The 12,383-nt window shown below is 41.8% G+C and overlaps 1 protein-coding gene across 13 annotated transcripts in view; it reads right to left on the reverse strand.

Moving 5' to 3' along the window:
- Plch1 (phospholipase C, eta 1) overlaps positions 1-12,383 on the reverse strand; it is a 215,574-nt gene that overhangs the window by 39,290 nt on the left and 163,901 nt on the right. For all 13 annotated transcript variants that reach the window (XM_063281791.1, XM_063281797.1, XM_063281796.1 and 10 more), the window contains 2 exons: positions 9,231-9,351; positions 4,879-5,050 (listed from right to left, as the gene is read on the reverse strand). In XM_063281791.1, the coding sequence (XP_063137861.1) occupies positions 4,879-5,050; positions 9,231-9,351 (293 nt within the window). The remainder of the gene's footprint in view (positions 1-4,878; positions 5,051-9,230; positions 9,352-12,383) is intronic.

Consider the following 12,383-nt stretch of genomic DNA (forward strand, 5'->3'; position numbering starts at 1 on the left):
TATTTGTGCCCTGATGTTTTAGACAGGGTCTTATAGATCCCAGGCTGGCCTTGAACTCACTTTGTAGTGGAGGATGGCCTTCAATTTCTGATCCTGCCACCTCCACTCCATAGTGTAGGAGTTACAGGCATACATCACCAAGCCCAGTGTAGGTGGTGCTGGGAATTAAATCCAGAGTTTACACACGATAGGCAAGCATTCCACTAGGAACAACACTCCCAGCTCCAATTTGTGTACTGTTAATGGCAGGCCTGCTCAGAACTACAATGTTCAAATACATATAAATACGATTTCAGGTATTGTCTATACAGAAAGCTCCCAGAAGATGAGTTCTTTTCCTTTAGAGAATATCTATAGAGCTACTCTGACGACATGGTGAGCAGTCACTTAAGCGGTAGGCTGATACACTCAGCAACCACAGACACAATGATTCCTGTATCTCTCATGCATTCATTACCAACCTAAATTACTCAGAGTCAACATTTTGTTGGGCACAATGACAGATACCAAAGTAGACCTGTGCACAGACATTTAAATACCCTGAAAGCAGCTTTCTCTTGTAAAATAGCCTCAAAACCAATCCATTAAAATAATGTTCAATGGAACAAAGCTAATAAATACAAAAGCACTCCCGAGTTAAGAACAGCTCTTCTCAAATGACGCTCAGGTTCCAGCTCCATGGAAGGAAGGGCACCATGGCAGGCGGCCATGAGGAGTGAAGGGGCACAGGCTTCATTTCCCCTTTGTTTCAGGGTGGCATGGGATGAAGGGATAAAAACAAAAGGTAGGCATCCTATAATATCCCCTAGCAGAGCTCATCATTCTCTTCCAAATGTATTTAAAAGAGGCTGCACACTGACTCCTGTATTTTTGGCCAGCGTTTACATATTCCTAGCTCACAAAGATACTTAATTCAGGCAGGAAGAAGAGCACCGCAGATCAACATTGCTGCTTTGGCTGTCTTTTTGAGACACAACCTTGCTCTCTGTAGCCCAGGCAGGTTTTGAACATCCAACCTTCCTGCCTCAGCCTCTCAAGTATTAGGATTACAAGCATGCAACACTGTGCCTGCCTAAAGGCATTGCTTGCCTTAACATGTTTTAGTAACAGAGTTACCCATGGGAAGAGCTAAAGAGTAAAATTAGGACCTTTCTGGATTGAACCTGCACAGGCCCAGTGAATGCTGCCCGTCTCTGTGAGGTGACATGTGCATCAGCCCTGCTGTGTCTGGAAGACAATTTGTGTACTGTTAATGGCAGTCTCTTTGGAGTCATCTATCACCTCTGACTCTTACAGTCTTTCCATCGCCTCTTCAACATGGATCCTTAGGCCCCGTGGGGAGAGGTGATGAACACATTCCATCTAAGGCTGAATGATCCAAACCTCTGTGCATTCTGTTCAAATATGGGTTTCTGTGTCAGTGTCCACCTATGCAAGAAGTTTCTCTGATGAACCAGGACCAAATGCTGAGAGGGAGAACTGGACACTGGCTCCCACCTCTCAGAAGTTATCTACAAGGAAACAAATTGTCCACCCTCTCCCCCCACCGCCAGTGGAGTCTTACTAGATGTATACTAACCACACTTGTGCATGGGTCCCATATTCAGGAGTAATTGGTCAGCACAAAGTGAACTCAAAGAATTTTGTAGACTTTCTGTTTAATATTGCTCTGTTCGGTTTTTTTATTTGTTTTTGTCTTTTTTGGCTTTTGCTTGTCTATTTTGTTTCCATTGTATGGTGCGTGTGTGTGGTATGTGCTATGTGTGTGTGGGTGTGTGTGTGTACTCACTGTGTGCACCAGGCTGGCCTTGAACTCACAGAGAGATTTGCCTACCTCTACCTCCAGAGTGTAGAGAATAAAAGTGTGCCGCCAGTGCCTTACCTTTTTATTTCCTAAGAAAGGGAGAATGGGTATAGAGCTGCACGGGTTAGAGATAGGAAAAATCTAGGAGGAGTTGGGAGTAGGTATTAGGGGTCACAGATACTGAACCGACAACCAGGAAGCCTTCATAGGACTGATCTATGGCCCCTGCATATTTATTACAGTTGTGGAGCTTGGTCTTCATGTGAGACTCCCAACAGTGGACAGCAAGGACTGTCTCTGACTCTTTTGCCATCTTTTGGGACCCCTTTCCTCCTCCTGAGCTGCCTTGTCCAGCCTTAATATGAGCAGAGGTGCCTAGTTTTACTGCAACTTGATATGCCATGTTTGGTGGATATCCATGGGAGGCCTGCTCTTTCCTGAAGAGAAAAGGAGGAGGGTCATCCGATAATAGGAGGGCAGAGGGGAGGTGGTAATGGTAGGGGAGGAACTAGGAGAAGAGGAAGAAGGGAAACTGAGGTCAAGACATAAAAATAATGATAATAATAATAGAATATGTTATGAAAAGTACAGTTATAAATATAAAAGCAAATGAAAACATAAAAGCAGATAAAGTAAGGTGAAATCTTGTGTGATGTAAACACTGTAGTCTGAGTACTCCTGTGAGCACTTTCTGGCCTGCAGACTACTTCAGTCATGCTCTAATCTTGGGTTAATTTGTTGTGGAATATGGAAACACTCCCGAATCCCTCTCAGCTCCACACTATCTGTGGCCCAGGGAAATAGTAACACTCCTGTGACCCCACCTGCAAAATGAGGAACCTCATGGGGCTGGAGGGATGGCTTAGCAGTTAAGAACATTGGCTGCTCTTCCAGAGGACCTGGGTTCGATTCCCAGCTGTCTGTAGCTCCACCTCCAAAGGACCCAGCACTCTCACATGGACATACATGTAAGCGAAACATCAGTGTGCACCAAACAAATAGATAACTCATTTAAAGGAATAGGAACCTGAGGGCACAGAATAACTGCTACTTTTAGCAACAGCAATTGGGGGTAAGCTGCTAAATATGTTATATTTAAAATACATTTTTAAATATATTTTATTATTTAAATATATTTTTATTTAATGCATCTGGGATATCAAAAGCAACTTTGTGTTCTTTTTCAGGAACACACACACACACACACACACACACACACACACACACACACACACTCCTTGTAGGTATAACGCTTTCTATTTGCCTAGTGGGTCAATGTGTTGACCTCCTGAATGGTAAGTAAGCTTTCCATGCCGCCTTTGGGATGGAGACTTTTTCTGCCAGAGCAGTGCTGCTTTTGCTTTGAATGGGAAAGTGCTGGAATACTTCAGGCAATCTTATTTTTTGTTTTACCTATTTATTTATTCGTTCCTTTTTTTTCCAGACAGAAGATAACACAGCTACCTTCAAAGTCACAGTCTTACTGCCTCTGCCTCCTGAGCGCTGGGATTACAGACAAGTCTTACCATGCACAGCTTTTCCCTGAACTTCTAAGAAACCTTACTGATACTGAACAGCTCTCTAATGCATCTGGGATAACCACAGCCCACACTGGTGCCGATCCTTCCAAAGACTGCCTCAGACCTCCCAGCTGTAGCATTCATTGAGGCGCCCTGGGACATTCTGTGCTATACAACCATGGTCTAGTGTTAGAGAAAGCATTCAGTAACTGCACACTGAATATCTGTCATAATCGCCACTATCCAAAAAGAAAAAGATAATTGAGACATGGCCTGGAACACACTGTTCAGACCAGACTGACCTCGAACTCACAGAAATCTGCCTACCTCTGCCTCGTGAGTGTATGCCACTGTGCCCAGTCAAAAGAAAAGATTATAATCAAACTGTCTGAGTCTACATCTAATTTCCTGACGGTGGGGTAAAGAAAATGGAGTATTTACAATATTACAAAGATAACACTTTAATGTTGGATGCAGAAACCAGTTTTTAGCACAGCAGTTACCTCTGGCCAGACTTGGGCAAGTTGACTTTAATATTACCTGTCATGTTATTAAGACCTCTTATTCAGCATGCATTTATAGGAGAGCCTGACAGCACCTCTCTGAGGATTCTATACTTATAATTTAATTGTTAGAAAAAGCAGGTTTGGGGGCTGGGGAATTTAGCTCAGTGGTAGAGCGCTTACCTAGGAAGCGCAAGGCCCTGGGTTCGGTCCCCAGCTCCGGGAAAAAAAAAAAGAAAAAAAGAAAAAGCAGGTTTGGACTGACTCTGAAGATTTCATTATCTTTCCTACAGTTTTACACTGTGGTGGACTCTTTCCCTGACTTTACCTGTCCTCTGCCATGAATATCCTTTTGAAGAAGACTGTCTACAGCTCTGTTCTTTGTCTAACCAAGATTTTATTCCAAAGAAAATGCTCACTGGAGATAAGCAAAATGACAAAGCCCAAGATCTCACGGAGCTGTCTCCCTGACCACCATTTGCATTAATGATATTCATTCACTGCAGCAAGTTTTCTCCCTCAGAACACCTGTGAGGAAGTGCCACTCGGCTCATCCCCTCTCCTCCTGAATCCACAAGTCCTGAGGGGCATTGTGTCTATGCCCATGTTTCTGTTTGAGGAGAGTGCTGCTCACACACATAACCAAGACCAATCAACCATGAAGACTTTTCCTCCTTTTGACAGACAGTTATTGGAGCTTGAAATAGAAGAAAAGAATCTGAACAGAATGCCTCATACGTGGAGTCAAAGAGCTTTCTCCTCTCTTGCACTCACATGCCCATGCACATCTCTCTGTGTGAATTCTCCCAGACTTCAAACAGCTTGCACAGCATGGACAGCCAGAAAAACAAATTCATAGCAGGCTGTCAGCGGTAACTTGCCTCTGAAGGTGTGTCTATATATTAACATAAGATGCGTGGACAGATACCCTTCACGCGTCTGGATTCTCATGATTCCCTTTTAAATGTTCTTTATGTTTTGCCAATAACGAGGAAGATGTAGTTGATCTTTACTATTTTAATATTTGGGCTGTAACTGCATAAGTAATTACCTTCACCAGGATTTTGCCTTTCAGACTCTGAGGGCTTGGAAGCTGCCTGCACTCTCCTGTGTCTACAGATGACAGGTCCAGTTTGTCCTGGAATATTCCTTTCAGGTACTGAGCAATCTTCCTCTGCTGCTGAATACTGCAGTGGTTCTCAATGGACAGTATAACGGGAAACCTGAGGAGACAGCAACAATACCAAGGGTGTTCAATGGCGCCAGCTCACAGCGATCTTGGAAACCTGGAAAGAGAAACTGTACTCATTGCATTCTTAAATTCTCGGCAACCAAATGAACAATACTAATAATGATTAAAATGATGCTAAAAGGAGACAGATGAAGCATGCACTGAAGAAAAGCTCTTTAAAGCAGATATACTTTGCCAGGCACACTAGCTATGCAGAATACTAGTTCTTGCAGGATGACTTAACTTAGTATCAAGCAAGAGTGAGTAATGTAATACGTGTGTGTGTGTGTGTGTGTGTGTGTGTGTGTGTGTGTGTGTGTGTATGTGTGTGTGTAGCCTAAGAAAAGAAAATCCATGAGGTTGATTTTTTTTCATATTTATTCACAAGTGTGAGCAAATCCAAGAGACTGCTGCCTATCATTAAAGGCAGTTGCTTACTCTAAAAATATACTAGTCTCAGCTTGAGAACTATGGGGAAAACTAAGGTAATACAGCTTTGGTTTAGTGGCATCAAGTGTCAGAAGTGCCAGGTCTCTGCCAGTAAAGGCAGCTGCTATCAAGCCTGATGACCTGGACCTGATCCCTGGCACCCACATGTGGAAGCAGAGAATGGACTCCTGCTGGTTGTCTTCCAACACCCACACGTGCAGTGTGGCATGTGAAGAGACCCCCCCCAACTTACCCACACACATAAATGTCTGAAAAAAAACAGCTATCCATTCTACAGCAACACACGTTTCAGTATAGAAAATGTAAGGTGGTTCCCCAAACCAACCACATGCTGAGAGGTTAGCCGCCAAAGCATGAAACAAACACCAAACCAAATCAAAACCAAAATCTCAGTTTTCTTTCACCTACCTATCTTTAGAAATAATATATGAAATCTTTTCAAAGTACACAAACCAATATTTGAATTACCTAATACATTAGTGTAAAGGAAAAACAAAAAAGATGTCTTTCAGCAAGCACAAACTCCACAAGAGGCCCATGACCTCTTGAAATTTACACTCGATGCTGAGGTCTCAGAGAGGTTCCTTCTACTGATGGTGTCTTGCCTTTCTGACTGTGGTCTGCCAGCTAGTTGGGCTCTCACATGGGTTTATCCAAGAGTGTCGGGAAGAGAAATTAACAAGTGAGTATCCCTGAGACACATGCAATCATGTAGGTTTCAACAAAAATAATTTCAAATTCTCAATTCCCATATAAAAAGCTCATGAGTGTCTGGTGTTGCCAAGCAGAAGGATGTTCTGAACAGGAGAGGGTATTGAGCCTCACCCACTAAGAAACATTGATCAATGTCGTAAGGCCTTTTGTGGTGGGCATGGTTTAGGGATTTTGCTAGCATCTGGTGAATGGAAGTTGGAGAGGCTACTAAATGCCCTACAATACACAAGATGGTTTCCTGCCACATATAATCTTGTCCCAAATGGTCACAGTGCCAGAGTTAAAAAGCCTTGCTAAAAAGAAGACATTAAAAATAGAAGAAAAATAAAAGGTCCAGAATTTGTTAATGCCATAAAAAAGTTATATAATATTCTCATTTAAAGTGTTTCCTATTTTTTCCATCTTTATTAAATTGGGTATTTCTTATTTACATTTCAAATGTTATTCCCTTTCCCGATTTCAAGTACAACATCCCCCATCCCCTCCCCTTCCCCTTCTATATGAGTGTTCCCCTCCCCATCTTCCCCCCATTACAGCCCTCCCCTAGCAATCCTGTTCACTGGGGGTCCAGCCTTGGCAGGACCAAGGGCTTCCCCTTTCCACTGGTGCTCTTACTAGGATATTCATTGCTACCTATGCAGTTGGAGCCCAGGGTCAGTCCATGTATAGTCTTTGGGTAGTGGCTTAGTCCCTGGAAGCTCTGGTTGGTTGGCATTGTTGTACCTATGGGGTCTCGAGCCCCTTCAAGCTCTTTCAGTCCTTTCTCTGATTCCTTCAACGGCGGTTTCATTCTCAGTTCAGTGGTTTGCTGCTGGCATTCGCCTCTGTATTTGCTGTATTCTGGCTGTGTCTCTCAGGAGAGATCTACATCAGGTTCCTGTCAGCCTGCACTTCTTTGTTTCATCCATCTTATCTAGTTTTGTGGCTGTATATGCATGGGCCACATGTGGGGCAGGCTCTGAATGGGCGTTCCTTCTGCCTCTGTTCTAAACTTTGCCTCCCTATTCCCTGCCAAGGGTATTCTTGTTCCCCTTTTAAAGAAGGAGTGAAGCATCTGCATTTTGGTCATCCTTCTTGAGTTTTATGTGTTCTGTGCATCTAGGGTAATTTGAACATTTGGGCTAATATCCATTTATCAATGAATGCATACCATGTGTGTTTTTCTATGATTGGGTTACCTCACAAGTGTTTCCTATTTTAAAGATGTATTTACCATTATTTTATGGGTTTGAGTGTTTCACCTGAATATGGGGTGCACTTCTGTTGCCCATAGAGACAAGGAGAGAGTGTCAGATGCCAGTGAATCTGGAATTAAAATTGGTTGGGAACCAAATGATATAGATTCTGGGAACCAAACCTAGGTCCTCTGCAGGGGTGCAGAGTGCTCTTAACCACCGATCAATCTCTCCAACCCCTATAGAGCATCTCTTCTAAAAGTATTTAAACATGAAGTCAGTATTGCAGGCACCAGATGATCCTCTGAGGTATGGGGTGGTACTATTTTATATAATGAGAAATACTGACAAGTAACACTCATAAAAATCAGGGTTTGGAAGGCTAAATTTACCACTAAATACTTCCATGTAAAAGATGCCAGAAACTAAATTTTCTATGCAGCAAGAATAGCTTATTTGAAGGGCATTTCAACCTCATGCTTAATTAACAAGCCCAAATATTAGAAAATTTAAAGGCTACTAGCTTCTAAAGTATTTTATGCAATCACAATTTTAGCTTGCTTCTTTAATTTAAAAATCCATTTTTGTATGCTCAGTACATTTATGGAACTGCTAAATAGAAATCAATGATTACTGAAGTACAGTTCCATGTTTTCAATAAGTTTACCATCACATATCTACATAAGAAGGCAAGTCACCAACCTTTTTTATTATGGTGTTATATGCCATGACAGATATATGTTCAGACAGTAAGTATAAAGAAAGGGGGAATTCGTCAGTTGTGGGTCAAGATACATTTCCCAGTGAGGCAATGCTACGTAATTTTGTTGTATAAAAATGAAGCAGGTGATTATCATGGTGGGAGGGGTATTTGGGGGAGATACTAGCACACATTAGGTTGGGAATTATAAAAGCTCCAGGCTCGTTGGATAAGGTTGAAGTGGAAGACAGTCATTGCTAACAGATGCTAGGTATCTTCGGAGCAATGACAGAAGAGGATGACACTGGAAGGGGAAGAAGGCACACATGAAGACATCTGGGTGCTGTAGATGCTTTAGAAAGAACACTAGGACAAGAATTACAGCAGCGGGGTTGGGGATTTAGTTCAGTGGTAGAGCGCTTGCCTAGGAAGCGCAAGGCCCTGGGTTCGGTCCCCAGCTCCAAAAAAAAGAAAAAAAAAATAATTACAGCAGCATTTGTGTTTCAGAATTAAGAGAACACAGTGAAGTCAAGGAAAGGATACATTCATGTGTTGGATGTCCTATGTACTCTGAAGTCTCTAATGTTCAGCGTTTTATTATATTATGCAGTATCATAAAACAGTTGTGGGGCGAGAGAGATGGCTCAGCAGATAAGAGCCCTGGGTGCTTTCCCAAAGGACTAGGGTTCAATTTTCAACACCTACAGGAAAGATGAGAATTGTCTATAATTACAGTCCCAGAAGATCTCAAGCCCTTTGTTACCTCCACAGGCACTGCATGAACATAACACACTGGCATACATTCAGATAAAACACTCACATGCGAAAAAAGAAAGTCTTGTAAGATCACAAACTATTATGTATAATAGCTTGTTTTCAAGCTTTATGAGTTTAGAAATTTAAAAGTCATTCTTCCAAAAGGTATTTTCAAAGAGGCAAGATGAGAGACAATGTGATTAAGAAATGAGTGGGTCACAAGAATCCATAAGTTGGAAGCCATTGTACTTGTTCCCAGTCATTACTGGGAGCTGGAAGAGAACCAGGACAGTGGGAATGAAGCTGGAGGGTGTAAGGAGGGTGTGGAACTCCCAGGCAAGGGACAGAGCATGGCTCCCAGGTGTTTCTATACTTACTCATTTTTAACAAATGCATGCTTGTTGATGGTCTCCACAACATCTTTGAAGAGAATTTTTGAAGTGAGAGTATAACCATGGTGGACCACTGGCTCTCCATCTGGGCCATCCCAACAGTCAACTGCCAAAAACAGAAGTTCACATCAACAACATAAGATGTCTGAAGTTCCTTAACATCTCGGGATGTACCAGAAACATTTATGATTACTAGAACTTATACATAGTATAATTCTGACAAAGATGTAAAGACAGATATTGAACATAACATCCTAGAATACTTTATGAGAATAAAGAGAGGAGATATAGGATTTGGAGGGTTTTTTTTGAGTGGTTATAGTTTATAAAAGTATCATGCTCACAAGTAGATCAACACATTTCAAAGTTTCTCTTGGCAATTTATCAAAATTAAACCAAATATACCTAAGAATATGATCTTTAAATCTTTTCTTTATTAACAAAAACATATTGAACTTCTCCATATAAATCTTTTTATCTGCAGGTTGCTTTTGGTCCCTGCAACAGATAGCAACTATGCCTGAGCCTGTTTTGAGATCAGACAACTGCAATATTGCCTTTAACCAAGGTCTCTGGCTAACGGCTAGTCACTCAACAGATTTCAGACTTGCTCAGCCCACAACTGTGTGAGCTGGCATCAAACTTCCAGAATTCGGCTTCCTCTGCTGTGAGAATTAAAGGGATGTACCATCATTCTCAGCCTGAAGTGGACATTTCTAATATCTTGTGGCATAGCAACTGTAGTGATCTCTTAGCTTCAGACCTTTCTCAAGTGTTAACGATATTGCCGGTGTTAACAACTGTTCTGTACAGTTGTTCAGTTGTACAGAAGTATAGCATGTGTAATTCTGTCTAGTGTCTAATAGTAGTGATAATGAATAATGATGTCACTGGTTCACTTTCTACTATACCATGCTTTTTTGAAAATCATTGTTTCAGAGTGTACTTTTATCAATTTATAAAAACATTTATTAGAAAGCAAAGGCTCTTTTTCCATAGGAATAGTTTCATACAGGTCACGTTTGCTGTGTCTCTTGATCACATTAAGAAGTGCACTTATTCACACCACTTAGGTTTGGGCAAGTACACTCTGATATTTGGCTAAATTGCCTGACACATTTGCTAGAATGTATCACTACCATCAGGCAGCCCATCACTGTGTGCAATTTCAACACCTCTTGCCCTGACCTACAATCCTATTTTTAAAGCAAAAGTGATATAGTAGATAATATATTAATATCTTTCAAAGGAATGATTCAAAATTTAAAAGGCATATCAATACATGATTTGTTCTTCACACCAACATATTTAACATCATCAGTCATGAAATAGTATACTTCTGCTAATATTTAAAACACAGGCAGACTATCCACAGCGGATATAGATAGTTTCTAATATTTTGTGTCTGAACTCATCAAGTTTCTGTTCATTGAGGATAACAACACACCAGAATAGCACTGAGGTTGGGACGGCCAGATTCAAGGCAAGATTCATGTAAAGGCTAACAGTGTGCTGGTGGTATTGGCAAAATCCAAACACTCTATCAATCCCTGTAAGACATAAGCCAGCCAGGCACCGCTGGCACTGATTTTCAACCAGATCACACAATGGAGGCCTCCACACACTCTGACAAAGAGTGAATCATTCTGAAGGCCAAGTGGCTAGTCCAAGAACTTTTGGAATAAGGGAATCTACAGATTTCCATCATGGTGGCTTTCAGGAAAAACAGAGAAAGCTGTAAGCCACTTTAACAGCATTATAGTCAGTCCATAATAACAAGTTTCCCCTATCATTAAGTAACTTAGGCTGGAAAGAAAGTGAATGAATGGCAGTATAGAAAAAGATCACAATCTGTTTGATTTTTCCAACAAACCCACTTAACCACAGTGGCTTGTCAGTCTCCCCCAGGACACCAAACATACCCTGAAGAACATCACATGCATCCAGTAATGGAGATAGAAAAGCAAATCATCAAAGTACAAGCTTGGAAGAAGACAGATCTGAAAGTCACAATACCACATAAAACAGTCCGTATATACATCATTCTCCATTTTAAACTTTCATCCCCAGAACAAGCTGTTTATGAAAACATCTGTGGGTCTAAGCATCTCTATCTATCACCTGTTACGTTCTATGGGACTGATGTTCTATAGGCCAGATGCAGGTGTGTAGATTGTTGTCTTCATGCAGGTGAGGGCATGGCAGGGCCTATGATTGGACAGTGAGAAAATGGGGCGGGGACAGAGTTTTAGTAAGAGGAGAGAGAGGAGAAAGAGAGGGGGAACCAAGATTGAGGCAGAGAAGGATGACCCAGATCCATGTGGCCTTAAATGGCCACAGGTGGTTAGGAATATTTCTTAAGGGATAGATTTTTATAGGTCAAGTTATCTTATCTAGGTGGGTGGTTTATATCACTATCAATTGGTTGTGAGTTTACTGTGTGGACGATTTGTGGAGTGTAAATTTATTGAGATAAAATTATGGAGATAAATCTGATTGCTAAATTATAAGCTTATTGAGGCATGATTTTAACAGGCTGGTGGGAGTTGTGACTGGAACCATTAGGGGGTGGATGCTGGGAAAGTGAGCAGAGTTTGGCTGCAGAGAGCCAGCAGGGAGAGGGCGACCACAGCATGGCACGTGGCTAGCAATAGGGGTGGAGAGACTGCCAGGGACAGAATAGCTGGGGTTACTGTGGCGTGGTGCCCTAGAACTGGCCACCGCTGAGATTATACCCCGCTAATGCCATATGGCTCGACGATGCTGGCTAGCGAGAGTGTGAGGATGTTTTTAATATTTACTGTGGCACAGGCATTTAAGAATAAAGCCATTTTCATCCAAGTCTAAGGCAGATGGGTGACTCTGGCACACAGACTTTGGTGTGTCCATGCCCAAGTTACAGATATGAACCAAGAACTTCATGTTACAGGGCACAAATTGTTGGGAAGCTGTAAGGGATCACGTGAGCAAATTTTAAGCCTTTAGAAACAAATACATATTGGATTACTAGGCTTAGTCATGAACAAAGCAAGCACTTCCTTTTAAAGCTAACCTTCCTCTTTTCAGTTCTAGGCTTCCAGTATGTCTCCTCATTCTCCTGTGGTCTGCTAGTCTTTATTTAGTCCTTCATAGGCTGTT

The sequence above is a fragment of the Rattus norvegicus genome, chromosome 2, assembly GCF_036323735.1.
Source record: "Rattus norvegicus strain BN/NHsdMcwi chromosome 2, GRCr8, whole genome shotgun sequence".
NCBI lineage: Eukaryota > Metazoa > Chordata > Mammalia > Rodentia > Muridae > Rattus > Rattus norvegicus.